Below are 16,058 nucleotides of genomic sequence, written 5' to 3' on the forward strand. Positions count from 1 at the left end.
TAGATGCTCTGATGAATTTGTTCACAACAAACTGTGGAAAATTCTTCAAGAGATGGGAATACCAGAGCACCTGACCTGCCTCCTGAGAAATCTGTACGCAGGTCAAGAAGCAACAGTTAGAACTGGACATGGAACAACAGATGGGTTCCAAATCAGGAAAGGAGTATGTCAGGCTGTATATTGTCACCCTGCTTATTTTAACTTATATGCAAAGTACATCATGAGAAATGCTGGACTGGATGAAGCACAAGCTGGAATCAAGATTGCTGGGAAAAATATCAGTACCTCAGGTATACAGATAACACCATACTTATGGCAGAAAGTGAAGGAGAACTAAAGAGCCTCTTGATGAAGGTGAAAGAGGAGAGTGAAAAAGTTGGCTTAAAACTCAACATTAGGAAAACTAAGACCATGGCATCTGGTCCCATCATTTCATAGCAAATAGATGGGGAAACAATGGAAACAGTGACAGACTTTATTATTTTGGGGTTCCAAAATCACTGCAGTTGGTGATTGCAGCCATGAAATTAAAAGACACTTACTCCTTGGAAGGAAAGTTATGACCAACCTAGACAGCATATTAAAAAGCAGAGACATTACTTTGCCAACAAAGGTCCATCTAGTCAAGGCTATGGTTTTTCCAGTAGTCTTGTATGGATGTCAGAGTTGGACTGTAAAGAAAGCTGAGTGCCGAAGAATTGATGCTTTTGAACTGTGATGTTGGAGAAGACTCTTGAGAGTCCCTTGGACTGCAAGGAGATCCAACCAGTTCATCCTAAAGGAGATCAGTCCTGGGTGTTCATTGGAAGGACTGATGTTGAAGCTGAAACTCCAATACTTTGGCTACCTCATGCAAAGAGCTGACTCATTGGAAAAAACCCTGATGCTGGGAAAAGATTGAGGGCAGGAGGAGAAGGAGATGACAGAGGATTAGATGGTTGGATGGCATCACCAACACAATGGACATGGGTTTGGGTGAACTCCGGGAGTTGGTGATGGACAGGGAGAACTGGCGTGCTGCAGTTCATGGGGTTGCAAAGAGTCAGACATGACTGAGCAACTGAACTGAACTGACAGCATATTAAAAAGCAGAGACATTACTTTGCTAACAAAGGTCTGTCTAGTCAAGGTTATGGTTTTTCCAGTAGTCATGTGGATGCAAGAGTTGGACTATAAAGAAAGCTGAGCACTGAAGAATTGATGCTTTCGAACTCTGGTGTTGGAGAAGACTCTTGAGAGTCCCTTGGACTGCAAGGAGATCCAACCAGTCAATCCTAAAGGAAATTGGTCCTGAGTACTCATCGGAAGGACTGAAGCTGAAGCTCCAATACTTTGGCCACCTGATGCAAAGAATTGACTCATTTGAAAAGACCCTGATGCAAAGAATTGACTCATTTGAAAAGACCCTGATGCTGGGAAAGATTGAAGGTGGGAGGAGAATGGTTGGATAAGATGGTTGGACGGCATCACTGACTCAGTGGACATGAGTTTGAGTAAACTTCAGGAATTGGTGATGGACTGGGAGGCTTGGCATGCTGCAGTCCATGGGGTCTGAAAGAGTCAGACATGACTGAGCAACTGAACTGAAGTATTCTTTATTCTCAGGAAAATTCTCTTCTACTCATCGCATGTAACTTTCCCATTAACCAAGTGGGTCATCGCCCTTGTAGCTCTGCATATGGGCTTCAAACATTTGAAAAACATTTTCCGGGTTATCCATGGTGAAAGGACCCAGGCCAGCAGCAGTTTCAACTGCTCAGCTTCATTTTTGAAATGTGTTTTAAAGGAATTGGCTGAAGTAGCTTAGTTTCAAAGTTTAAGTTTAAAATGTCCTTCAGTTTCTCAGCATTAACAGGTAAAAATGGCAAAAAAAAAAAAAAAAAAGTAAAACAATTAAAAGGCACATAAGTATTGAGTCTATTTGGAACATCAGTATGAAAGCACAGAATGCTGTGGATTATCCCACAAGGGCTCCATTTCTTTATTGTTCTTCAGCTTTCCCATTATGACTCATTTTACATTCTTTTAATTTCACCGGTAACAAAATAGAAATAATACATGCATGCATATAATATGTATTTTGGGAGGGATGACCAATATCATACGTTCAGAGGTTACAAAAACGCAAATGGAGTTGGTTTGTGAAAATTCAAAGCTTTGTTCCGAATCATTAGTTACCGGATTCTCCTGGGCAGCACCCACAACTCCAGCAGAGTTATGGACACTTATGAAGTGTCAACATAGGGACAGAAAGTCCACATGACTGAAGGCTATGGGACACAGAAGAGGGAGAGGGAAGTGTGTGTCCTAGTCCACCTCTGCTGGAGAGGATGAGAAGTGGGGGTCCTGAAAACATGTTTTCCCCAAGGACTGAAATCTACGTGGCCTTAAAGATCCCTGTGACATCATGATGCTTAGATTCCAGAGGGAAAACAGATAATAAACATAAGTAAACAAGACAATCTCAGAGCATGGTAAGTTACCCAAAGGGACTGAAAGACTGTGACTTGATGGGGACTGGGGACTTCTCGTGAGCTGACAGACCCCTCTGTTATGATGGAGTTTAGTTCAGACTTGAGTTATGTGGAATGAATGGGGCTTCAAATCTTGATCAACTCTAGCTTGGGAGAAAGCTGCTCAGTTTAAGTTCCCTCTTCTTGTTCTGGAACTCGGGAGCTCAACAGAGTTTATGCTCTGGTGTTCCTTGGGGCTCACGGCTGTGCTCCCAGCCCCCAGCACTGTACCAGGCAGACCCTAAGTGTTCAGCGACCACTCACTGAAAGAAGAAACGGGGTACCATGCGCACCTGAACTTGTCTGTCATCTTTTCCCAAACTGCCCCTCCCCCCACGTTTCCAATCTCACGGTTCCGAGCGGGAGACTTGGGTGTTGTCTTCCACACCTCCTCCCTCCTCCCCAAGGCTGCACTCCCTCCTCCAGCTGAGCTAGTGCATCACTGAGTCCTCTTGGTCCTCCTGTGCTTTAGCATGTGGGGCTTGGTCCTCTGGGGTCCTCTATCCATCCTTGGTTGTTCCCACTGTTTCTTAATGGGACTCCCTGCTCCTGACGTGCCCCTCCCCTCCCCTCAACATTCCAGACTTTAGCCAGACCCATCAAGGGTGCCTGTAACTCTGATCAGACCTCTTATTCAGAATCCTTCAGTGGCCCCCCACAGCCGCCCCATTTTGTGGGATGGTCCCAGGCTGACAGGCTGCCCCAGCTCCAGCCCTCACCCCTTGCTTCCCAACCCTGGCTGTGCTAAATCAACACAGCACCTACCGACAACAAGTGTTCAGTAAGTGCTTGGGTAGGACTTGGAGGACAGGACTGGGAAGTGAGTCAGCCGCCATCCACCTATACTTAGTTTTAAGGGTGGGCCTGTAGGAGGGAGACAACTGAGGCAGGTGTGTGAGCTCTTATTCTACAGAAATGCAAGCGGTGTCCCTTCTGGTGGTGACACTCGACCCCCTTCCCTCACTGGATGAGAAAGCTCTTCAGGGTGTCAACCAGGAGAACTAGAGAGCACAGATCTTCACCAGGAGGTGGGAACAAAGGTGTCCCGGGGCCAAATCACATGACATAGCAATAATTAAAAAAAAAAAATACAAGTAATTCCCTGGCAAAAGGGCCACGTGTGTGGGGGGCAGGGGAGCGGTTACAGCATGAGGGGCAGGTAGGGGCCACACCCTCAGCTTCCAAGGGTACATGGAGGGTTCATGAAGAATCGGTTGGCAGGAGTTTCGATTTCCTTTCTTTCCAAGCAGTTCACCCTCGTCACCTTCATTCCTGCAATCCAACGGCTTTCTTACCCTCCTCCCAGCTGTAGACTAGCCCACCACCCCCATCCCCTCAAACGAGGGCCCAAGAACTGGATCCTGAACCAAAGCCTGGACAGAGCTGACAGACCCTCCCGGGGGGGCCTTTGGAGGCAGGAGGGGGCAAGTGCCTGTGAAGAGTAGCGCCCTTCTGTGTTCAGAGAGGAGAATAAAAGCAATTAGGTTTGAACAGCCACTTTGCATTAGAGGAGATTGACTTGTCCTTCTGATGTGTTGTTTCCATAGAAGCGGGGCTTAACCTTTTAAGTGAAGATTATGAAGGCACCTAATTCATTTAAAATTAGGCTTCAAGCATATCAGTACTTACTGCTCAAGTGTTACTGTAGGCCTTGCCATTGATCTGATTGCCAGGCAGAGCCTGTGACTTGAGATGCTCCAAGACGCTCTTTCTGGTGGCAATCTGGTCCGTGCGTTTATTTTTAAAAATTAACTTAGTAAAGAGACGATAAAACTTTCACATAAGATCACCAGAGTATTAATAAATACCTTTTAATTAATGGCTTGCATTGGCTCCTCTTCATAAATGCGGGAGGGCTGGCGCACAGGCACGAGACAGGCGAGTTCAATTAAAGTAATTTATTGTTTTCTTCCAGAACAGACATAAAGGGCGTCTTGGGACTTGATATCACAACACATGTTATACACCATTTTCACAACTAGCCTTGCGTGGAATTTTTTTTTAAAAGAACATAGTAATCTTAAAAAAATCTAAATATTTACATATTAATAAAACATATATACAGAAGATTGAGACATGATCCATAGGTATGGAATAATAATTTTTTTTTTTGCTAAGAAAGCCTATAAAAAGGATTTCTGAGTAGAGTCTGAACAGTAGTCACAGTTAAGTAAACACAAATACAGTTTTAATTTACAAAAATGATTTGCTGTTGCAGTTTTACAACACATATTTCCAATTTGTGAATCCATTGCACATATCTGTGAGCTGAACAATCCCCACCCCCCTCTCAAGTAGTGAAAAATTCAAGCTCTCGCCCAGTCTTGGCAGGAAGTGCTTTGAAGTTTCATGGTGTATATTTAATAGATTCCACAGCCGTAAGGTAAATGTTTCTACCTTTATTCCCAACCTATTCATCGTATTCATAGTATTGTAACAGAGGTGAAAGGTCACTAATTAATCTTTTCAATTCCCTTAAGACTTCCTTCTGAGAGGCAGAAGACAAATTTTAAAACACGCTTTGCAGAAAAACAAAAGCTTGGGTTCACAGTACTTCATTAGACTCTGTGAAGAACAGAAGGGTGGGTTTTAGGGGAAGGGGTTACTAACTGGCCTGAAATCGAAAAGGCTGACTAAACGTGATGGAAACCATGTCTCTGAACCGTCCTGGAGGCTCCAAAAAGAAGACAAAAGACACACACGTATGAGATGCAGGACACCTAGACCAGCTTTGTCACTTCACAGGGACGCCTCCCATAGCCTTGGGTTAACTAGCTGGTCTTCAGTGGATTCCAGAATCCTCCTGGAGCTCTCCTCCTGGCTCAAGGTCAACTGCCCTGTGTCACACATATGGCACAAGTACCTTGGATGGGGTAGGAAGGAATTGAGGCTCCTGGTTTCGCTAGCCCGTTGACGTGTTGTTGCCCAGCCCAGGATGGCCCTAGCCCTCACTCCTCAGCTGCCTTACCGCAAAACGAGGGGGTGGGACTGAGGGCCTGAGCTATAACTCTGAGCCCTAACACTCTCTGCTTTGATCGAATAAGTGTTCGGGACATGTGTTAAATGACAGTGTAGCATACCCCCTCCCCAAGGTTTGGTATTTCTACTGTCCAAGTTCCTTTGAAGCCAACTTTTGGCCTTTGGGTCAAGTGTCAAAGGTTCACGGTAATTTGCTTTCTACAGTAAATGAGGTGTAAAAGTAATGCTTCTAAACAAACAGGTTATTTTAAATTCACCATCTCAACTAGAGAAAGGAATCTGGAGATAAATATCTCTGTAAAACAAATACCCACATGCCAAAATACTTCTTGGAAATGAACCCACATTTTCATTTGTTGGTTTTATGTCAAGTGGAGAGCACGTGTACTAGAACCGAATGAGGTGTGAAGGGTAAGTACATTTGTGGCCAGTTGCCACATGATGCCACAACCCTGGACCACTCAGTTAGAGCCATCTGTTAAAACAGTTGTTGGGTATCATGTGGAAGGCTGCTTACTCTGAGTTTCTCACCTTTCAATTAGGTATTTTGTCACTGTGTTGACACAACCTACGTGAAAGGTTTTTCTTTCCTGACAATTCATGTATCATTTGCACTTATCAGGGACATGATATTTTGGGGGGAAATGATGTCACAAATGATTTCATCTAATATGTTAGAGTCACCCTGTCTCCCCAAACAAGTTTTCCATCTTCAAGGCTGATGACAGTTTTAATTAATCTTGGCTTTCACCAATGCTCCTTCAGTCCTGAAAGGGCCACTCTCCTTTATAAAATGCATTGAAGCAATTTATGTTAAAATGTGTGCTTCCAAACTCTCTACCATATTCACATTGAAAAAAAAAAAAAGAAAACTGCTCCTTTTTGATGGACCACGAACCAACGGAATGATATGTTAGACATCAAAATGCTGACAGTTCAACTCTAAAGATGATTTTTTAAAAATCTTAGACCAAACTGGAGGCTTGATTATTGCATATGACAAAGAAAGAATATGAAAACTCTTCAAACATGACGGGTCAGCTCCACGGAATGCCCACGCCCTGCAATGACCTGAAATGCTAGTAGATCTTTGAGGAGATTCAAGTGGAAGAGCTGTGTGTACTAAGGAGCAGGGTCACTAAAGGAAAGTCTAGGCAGTGAAAGCTGTCCCTGTGTCTTCCGGTTTTTCTCTCCTGGTGTCAAGTATATGACCTACAACAGAGACAAGAGCGTGAAGGGGGTCCCTTCTCTAGGGAGGGCTTGTATGCTCTTCCATGACACAGCCAGATGTAGGACCTCTTGGGGAGGCATCTGTGTCTTATCTCTAAATCACTATTTCTTAACCAAGGCTTTAGGTGTGCCAGATGAGCAATTTTAGGCCATTAAAAATCTGCAATAATGATTTTTTACAGGAAAATCCATGAATGTGTGTTACTTCTAGAGGATGTTCGCGTCTATTATCCAGCAATAGAAAATGGCTAAATAAAATATGATTTACCTGTAAAACAGAATATTGTGCAGCTATTAAAAGAATGTGTATGGAGATTTGTAATAAAATGGAAAATTCTTGTTAGGTGGTCAACCAAAACAGAATAAAACCTTAGGGAACCAACTGGATGGATCTGACCTCCAGCATATAAATTTTAAAAAAATACAGAGAAAAGGCTGGGGAAAAAACACCCAATAATAATGACTATGTCTGGGTGGCAAAAGTAATTAACATTTTCTTCGTTACACTTTTCTGTATTAATTTCTAAAAGTATGTAAATGGATGCCAAATGATGACCCCCAAATCTAAGCCTAGGTGCACTCTGCACTAACCTATTTCAAATTCAGAAGTCTCCCAACTCAGTGCTGATTCCTGGCCTTGCTCAAAAATGCTTACTGTAAGGGTTGAGGGAAGAGAAATTAAGAAAATGTTTTTCCACTATAAAATCTGTATCCATTTTGTTAAAACTAGACAAACAGAAGGTTGCTTAAGTGTGATGGATTGAGATCAATGTCATCTGACGCTTGACTGTAAACTTGGCCTGGTCGGTTCTGGTTCACAGAAACACTTGGGGAGTTATACCCCTGCCCCAGCCCTCCTCAACACACATGAATTTGGAAGGAGCAAAAAGACCTTAACTGGATAATAAAGGCATTGTTAAATCTTTAAAAAAAGACCAACTGTGGCTGGCTCAGATAGACCAGATGACCAGATGAGGACGATCTGGCCAGTGAGTCTCAGATCTAGGAAGGAAGCTGCACGTATGGGACGGTCTCAGGCGGTCTCATTAGGAGACTCGTAAGAAGAGAGCATGCGGTGGTGGCGCTGTGTTCAGAGAAGCCCCAGGATATGAGTTTAGGTTAGAGGCTCTGGGGAGACATGCTAGTCTAATCAAGATCATTTAATTCCACAACTGCAAGATTCGGGCACCAATCCGTGACTTCTTTTCCCTTTTTCGAGGTGATTAAGCGGTATTATTTCTCATGCTGTCTAGTGATTTGTATCAAATCTCTAGCAGGCGTCTAGTGAAAAGACCTGCCGGGGGTGTCCTACAACTGCCCTCACTGGGACCTCACAGCCTCGGAATCTGAGGACAAACCTGAGAGCTGAACTGTAGCAGACTTCAGGCCGGCTTACGACGGGGCGACACTGAAATGGAATCCTACAGGGATTAGTACATCCATCAATTCTTAGGATCTCTAGGAAACATGCAGAGAAAGTTTAAGAAAGCTACGCAGTGGACCGGCTGGGAGTTGAGAGGCCTGGGCTCCGGCCAGGCCACCAACCAGCTGTGAGACCTTGAGAAAGTCATTTAGTGTTTCTGGGCCTCAGGCTTTTTTACCTGTAAAATAAAAGGACTGGATAAAAACGAGGAACAGGACTAGATGATCTCTAACGTTCCTTTTTTCTCAGAGTCCTTGAAAGTGTTTTCAGTTCCATGAGGCAGTTCTACCATCCCGGGTTCAATTTTTTCATCTAAAACATCTCTCTGCCTCCATCTTCAGATGGGAAAATGCAAAGGTATTATTTCAAGGGGAGTGGTTTTCAAATAATATACTTCTTAAAAGCCCACTGTGGCAGAAGGCAGCCAGGTGGGCAGTGCAAATGCCCTGGGAACAATGGGGCTGGTTGGGGAGGAACCCTGCAAAGTATTGGGTTAGCCAAAGAGTTCATTGGGGGTTTTCCGTAAGACATCAGAAACAAAAGTTTCCAATGAACTTTTTGGCCAACAGATACAAGTAGAACAGCCAAGGGTTCCTCCAGAGGGCCTCCTGAAAGGGGACAATTTCATCATTAGTAGCAGCACTTCATGCCTCTACTGGGAGGGGGAGGTCAGAACAAGGATAATGGGAATTGTCCTGATACTCAGAGAAGGACAGGAACAATAGAGATCATGCATTTCAGTTCTCTTCCTTCATAAATATGGACACATAGCCAAACTAGAAGAGAAACCACTTTTCTGGCATTTCTGTAATGACTCTATCCAGTGAGACCTTGATAGAAGGAGGTTGCTGTTGGCCTCCGCAGTTTATTTCATTTATCTATCCATCTGTCTGTTGCTTAGTTACTCGGTGATAGAGAAAGCACCTTCTCACTTGTGTGGCTGTGCCTACTCTGAGTTCACTAATGTGTGTCTGTGCACCTTGAAGTCAGGGTGAGTGCTGCCTGTGTACACGTGGCCTCGCAGAGTTCCTACACATGCCTTTCATAGTCGCTGGCTTTACCATGTCAAAGGGAGAGAGAACATTGAGCTAAGCTTGTTCACTGACAGGGTTTTTGTCGGGGGAGGTGCAGGGTAGGGGGTGTCTGGGTTTGGTTGTTAGAGGCTCTTCAGGTATTTCGAGAGCAGTCAAAACAATCTTGAGACCAACTGAGGGATAAACTCTGTCACGTGACTCACTGGACACCTGTCCCTCGGGCTCTCAGGTGAGAACTGAGGCACAGGCAGAGTCCAAGGTTGGAAGGATTACTGGAGAGTTAAATAATGAAGTTTGAAGGAAGTCTGCAGCTTATCCCTGCTGCAGATGCAACAGTGAGATGCTATATTCAGCTGATCCGGTTACAGTGTTAGCCACCCGGCTAGATGGATCAGCTTATTCATTCACTCAAAGCACAGTATTCAAAGGGTGCCCATTATAGGGAGAGTGGTGATACTGCCCCTCAAAGCCTTTTGGGGGAAGGAGGGAGAAGCCAGAACAGACAGGAGTCCCATCATAAAACAGATGATCCCTAATCTAAACAGAAATATCATTTTATGTTAAAATAGATATCTTTTTAATGTCCCAAGGTTTGGGGAGGCAAAATGTGACACTAAATTTTTAGGACTTGCTGTTCTGAGGTTTACAAGAAGATGAAACAGAATGTGAGAAAACGGTAGCTTTTCATATTCAATTTTCAAAATCTCCCTGAATGCAGGGCACTGAGCTCCTCTGAGGACTAAGGGCTGGGTCTCTTAATGGAAGTAGTTTGCTCAAGCATCGGCATCTCTGATGTTAAAAACATTTTCAACGCAAATATTTTCATATGCCATATTTTCCAGCAGGTGATGAAAATGGAAATGTGTTTTACCTGTTGGGGTTAGAGAAACACTGTCCAGCCGTTCATCACCGTCAACTGCCTCTGCTGGTTACAAACGCAAAACACAAATCTCATTAGTTTCAAGGCATTCATTCATTCTGCCTAATACGGTAATACAATTTAAAAACTCCAGCATACATAATAGTTTTCACCTTTCTTTTCCCTTCTCAGTTTAGGCTGGATCACATTAGAGATTTTAGGAGCATTATTTAAATGAAAAAAAATTTTAATGATATAAAATCTATTTTTGTGTATTACATTTTTTTTATATCTTATGATCCTTATTCTATCACTCATTGATGATTGCAGTTCATTTTCACTTATTTACATAGGCTTCAGTATCTACCCAGAATCTGGGGTGAATTGTTTAAACATGATTGTTGAAGGCATGGAGGTCAGTGAATTCCTATGGCAGAATTTTACTGGTCATCCCCAGAAACATTCCAGTGGGGCAGGCTTATGACAGCTTGGGAATGAAACCTTTTTTGATGGCTGGAAACTCAATCTAAAATTGACATAAAGTCATGGATAAAATCAGAAAGAATAATAAGCATTTCTTCAAAAGATTTGTCACTTCTATGCTTTAAAATGCAAAATGCTGCTCATCTATTTCAATAGCCCTTAAGAGTTTTCCAAAGGTACATCCTTTTGTCACAGAGAACCTTCCACCCAGTACAAAAAAAAGAAGGTGCCTATTTGTTTCCTGGTAAGTGATGAGCTTGTCAGTTTCCCGGACGTGCCGTGGACGGGCCAGAACATTCCACGGCTACTGGGATCACTCTGGCCTGCTCCCTCTGTCTGAAGGCTGTGGCCCTGTTGGAATTTCCTGCACGTGTGCCCAAGAGGGCAGTTGGGTGAGGGCTGCTGTGTGCAACACATCGTAATGCTGAGTTGGTGGTACACAGACTAGTGCTTTGTTCTTGTTCTGCTTGTTGTGGTTTTGCTTTTTTGGCTGCTTGACATCTTAATTCCCCCACCAGGGATGGAACCCATGCCCTCTGCAGAGGAAGTGCAGAGTCTTAACCACTGACTGCCAGGGAAGTTCCCAATCATTGTGATTTTAGACACAATCAGGGTTCAGAGATGGATGGAGACATTCAGAGATTTCCCCTCGTTTACCTCTCTACCATCCTGTCTGCAGATTGCCACACGCTGGCCAGTGAAAAACCCATCGCCCCTGTGGTGTGCTAAACCCACCACAAAGAGAAAACACCGAGACAGAGTAATCAAGACCAGTTTTGATTGGAGAAGATGATGATGTCGGTGAATGCTTAATAATGAAAAACATATCCAGATGGGACAAATGGTAAGATTAGAATTCTGTCAGTAGATTTATGGGCAAAATACAGCTGACACTAAAATGTTTCTCTCTGCATGAAAAGTTTATGGCTATTTAAAATTTTGTTCAAGTTTAACAAATTTTAAAATTTTATTTCATACTTAAAAAATAACAAGCATGTTATTTTCATATTTAGAAGACATTATTCTCTTAAAAATTATTTATTTATTTATTTGGCTGTGCTGGGTCTTAGTTTCAGCATGTGGGATCTAGTCCCCTCACCAGGGATTGAACTCAGGCCCCTTGTATTGGGAGTTTGGAGTCTTAGCCACCGGACCACTAGGGGCGTCCTGACATTATTCTCTTCTGATTGGTTTCAGTGAACTTGAATAGGAAGATGATCTTTCATTGTCTGGGATTTAAAGTTTTCTTCAGTAATAATAATAGCTCTGATAGGCATCACCATTTACTAAACGCTTACCACCTACTGAGCACTTACTATATGCACCTATCATCTAATCCTTAGCAACCCCTACAGGGTAGGTCTAACTCATGCCCATTTTAACAAATGAGGCAATGGATTCAGATAGTAAGAAATTTACCTAAGGTAATAAAACAGCTAGTGACTCTGCCAAGGACTTGACTCAGGTAATGCCTTGACTTAATCTCTTTGCTATTAATAGTCCAAATATATATAACATGCATCACTATAAGCTACATTTTTAAAACTTCAGGTTTTTTAAATTAATTTTTTAAACTGCAGTATAGCTGATTTTACAATGTTGTGCCAATCTCTGCTATATGGCAAAATAACTCAGTTATATACATATAGACATTCTTTTTTTATATTCTTTTCCATTATGGTTTATCCCAAGATATTGACTATAACTTCTGTGCTGTACAGAGCCTTATTGTTTATCTGTCCTATGTATAAAAGTTTGCATCTACTAATCCTACACCTTCCCTCCCTCACCCCACTTTCGCTTGGCAACTACAGGTCTGCTCTCTAGGTATATGAGTCTATAAAACTTCAAGTTTTAGTTCATTTTACACTTCAGTAATTTTCTCTACTTTCTATGAAATACTGCATTTCACTTAGTAATGACAAAAATCAGTTCCAGGGATGAAGTTGATCACTTTGTAATTCAGCTATCCTCACTTTTTAAAAACAGGCCTGTGCAAATATGTGCTCTGTAAGAACCAAACATACACAACCCCCACATCTGTAAAGGATTATGTATAAATTAGCAGCTGCCCGCTGCACGAACAGGGCCAAGTGTCTAGGATGAAAAACACGACTGTTACTTAAATTTAATTATAACATCTGTCTGTAACAACAAGCTCACAGTCTTTCTTCTCTGGTGACAGGCAAGTTGTGAGATTTGAGGAAGATTGAACAAGTCCAATAAAAATGTAATAGCAGCGACAGCTTTACTCTTAGATCCAACACAAAAAAAATTGCGATTTCCGTGCCGAGGAAATAATCTAATGAAAATTATTAAAAAAAAAAAATCTACACCAGGAAAGGAATCATTCCAGTTATCGAAGAAAAATTATTACATGTGATGAGAGCCCCGAATGAGTTTCTATTTGGATTTGCAGAACAAACTTTCAAGTCTGTGGGGGGCACTCCTTTTTTTCTGGAGGCTGTGAGGGCTGGCTTTAGCGGTGAGTTGATTGTTTTGCCCAGGTAGAGTGTGTACCTAATTCCAGGAACTGGGCCAAATACGATAAATCAGGTCGAAGCTGTGGAATACCTTTGAGACACTGTATTGTCACTTAGACCAAGAAGGAAACACAAAAAGAGCAAGCAATAGCATTGACCCCCGGCCCCTTAGTTCCCATCACGTGATGACAGCAACACACGTGGCTCCAGTTCCAGTTTGCTGGGGTCCCACTTCCGTGCCGCTCAGATAGAACGAAGTGGGGCAAGATTTGACAAAACTGGGAGACAGAGCCTATTTGATAGGTCACTGCAGAAGCGCTGCCATTTTCGCTCTCCTGTGGCTTCTATGTGGTCTCTATGTCACCTTCCACTTCTCAGACACTGATAGAACCTGCTAGAAGGGCAGGAGAGAACTGCCAAGGTGCCAATCACAGCTCTCTGAGCAGAGAAGCTAAAGACAGGGCCAGAAGTGAAAACGTCCTAAATCAGATTAGACAACGACCCCAGAGCAAGGCAGGCAGTTATCTGGGCAGGTGAGATGGGGGAGGGGGGTGGAGTCTGCACCCCATTCTGTACCAACAGGCATGGGAATTACTAACCCAAACTCTGAGATGGTTAAGAAGTGTGTTCCCTGGACAATCTATCTGGGGGATGTGGAGGAAGGTCCCCACTGTGTGTGTTACAGGGAAGGGAATGGAGGCCAGAGCTTAGAGTAATTGGTCTCAGCATCTGACAACAGAAAAAAACAACAAAAAAAGAGGTGTGTTTATGTATAAAATATACACAGGAGTGGGGAACAACATCAAAACGGAGCTTGTTCTTCTAGTCCAACGTCTCTGAGAACAGTGCTCTCCAGTGTACTCAGCGCAGGCCCAGTGTGCTACACCCGATGCACGTCTTCTGCCTTCGAAGGTGACTCTTCAGATTAGAACTTACCAGTCCTTTAGGGATCGGTGGGTCACTTGCTGTCAGTCAGGCCCAGGCTCTGGGACACTGAGCCTGCTTCCTCCGGGTGGTCTCTGCAGCTCCTCAGGCAGCAGCGTCAGGATGAGAATTTATCCCATCCTTTCCCCTAGGAGCTCCGAGCGCTCCCTAGGAGCTCCGAGCACTCCCTACACCCTCCCGTGTGCTCCCATCACCCCTTGTGACACAGGGAGTGGTTTTGGTGGAAGGAGCCTGTACAGATTTGCTGGAAGCTGATGGCATGACTGGGACCAGGGTGCAGGGACCACAGGGCAGCAGGTGGCTAGATGGGGCGGCTGTGGCTCTTTGCGTCTGCTTGGGACTAACCTTGTATTACATTTCAGTCTCTTCACAGTGATAAATCTCAGTTCTCTCTGATAATAGACTTAGTGTCTTTTGTTCTGGGGGTTCGAGAATTGCTCTGAAAAACAACAGGTAGATACAAGCGCTCACATACTCAAAATAGTTAGGATGGGTTAATGCAGAATTCAGGCAACATAAGACTTAATACTAAGAGGGACAGTGTTCAGGCTTATTCTTGAAATCTGATTAGGGATCATCTGAGACATGCACCCAACACGACACCAGTGCTCACTTAACATGGGGTGACTCACGGTGCTGTCCTTCCTAACACCTGTCAGTCAGCTGCAAAGAGCTCCTTCTTTGGAGCCTGAGATCTAAGGGGTCAAGAGTCACAAGGAGGCCTTTGTAAGGCCTTTCTTTGTAAGTCAGGCAGAGACAGGGGACTTTCAGTCTGAGAAGAGATGAAACCCGCCGGCAGAACGTTGATCTTCCCAGGTGTTACTCAGTTAATCCACACAGCGTGAGGTCCAGGCGTCCTGATCCAGGACTCTGAAGCTTTGGGGGAGGCTGGGAGAAGCAGCAATCGGGAGGGAAGAAAGACGACTGAGGAGATGGGGGCAGAGAAGTGAGAGAAAGAACCCGAGGAGGGAGGCCAGGCATCTGGAGAGTGGCTGCAGGGGTACCCAGGACACAGCCACCCCCAGGCTCTGGGGGGTATGCGGAAGCACTTGAACCTCAAGTAAGGGACTGATGGGTTATCCTCTAGGATTTCACGTGACTGCGATGAGCTAGGAGCTGTTTGCTGTGGACTGCTGTCCCTTTGTTTCTATTCATTGGTTCGTTGGTTCATTCAACAAAGATTCCCACGTGTCCACGCTGTGGCACATACTGTTCTAAACATTTAGGGACACACAGCCTCTGCTCCCAAGGATCTCGTGGAGGAGACAGGTGTGTCCCTGTCACTATTCTGGTGGCGGAAGATTAAAGTGTCTGGGCTACCTGTGAGGCCTCCAGGAGGAAGTAACCTTTGAGATGCTGCATGTTTCCCAGGCAGAGAGAAAGTGGGTGTGGGGGTGGCAGCCAATTTTAGACCAGGGAGGGGGCTGATGTGGCTTCAGGGGGCAGAAGCTGATGGCAAGAGATCAGGCTGGCGCTAGATGGTGAAGAACCATGCATGCCATGCTGAGAAGGGTGTTTAGCAGGGATTTTATTTGGGAGCCAATAGGAAGTCAGATGTATTTAATCTGGGTTGGGGCATGAACAGACCCCATTAGCAGAGGCATAGGGAATGAAGACTCGGGTCTCAGGATATGGCCAAGCCTGGAGCCGCTCGCTGGGGATGCTGGGTCAGTGCATGTCACCAGCGAGGATGCAGAACAGAGGAGACAGGCAGAAATGAAAGAGCCAGGGAAAGAGACTCCAGACAGTGAGGGGGAATCTGGAAGAGAAACAGAATGAAATCACAGAACCTGGGGGAAGAGCAATGTCAAGAAGGAGATTCGACAGGGTAAAAATCAGTATGGAGGTCAAGTTCAACTGTTAATATAAACAAGTGAAATCTGATGATCTGATGCAAACGTGGCAAATGTTCTTGTAGAGGAGTGAAGTCAGAGGGCAAAATGCAATGGATTCTAAGCTGCTGTATAGCATGGGGAGCTCAGCCAGTGATCTGTGATGACCTAGCGGGGTCGGATGGGAGGGAGGGGATTATGTATATATGTACATATAACCGATTCATGACATTGTCTGCAGAAATTAACACAACATTGTAAAGTGATTATCCTCCAG

The 16,058-nt window shown here is 44.1% G+C and overlaps 1 protein-coding gene across 7 annotated transcripts in view; it reads right to left on the reverse strand.

The window, feature by feature from the left end:
• Nucleotides 1-4,396: 4,396 nt before the first annotated feature.
• Nucleotides 4,397-16,058, reverse strand: part of BEND7 (BEN domain containing 7) — an 86,877-nt gene continuing 75,215 nt past the window's right edge. For 3 of the 7 annotated variants that reach the window (XM_070800849.1, XM_070800844.1, XM_070800843.1), the window contains one exon: nucleotides 10,111-15,708. In XM_070800849.1, the coding sequence (XP_070656950.1) occupies nucleotides 15,500-15,708 (209 nt within the window). In that variant the 3' untranslated portion in view covers nucleotides 10,111-15,499. The other 4 variants (XM_070800846.1, XM_070800848.1, XM_070800845.1 and 1 more) reach the window with 4 other exon arrangements.

Source organism: Bos indicus, chromosome 13 (assembly GCF_029378745.1).
Source record: "Bos indicus isolate NIAB-ARS_2022 breed Sahiwal x Tharparkar chromosome 13, NIAB-ARS_B.indTharparkar_mat_pri_1.0, whole genome shotgun sequence".
NCBI lineage: Eukaryota > Metazoa > Chordata > Mammalia > Artiodactyla > Bovidae > Bos > Bos indicus.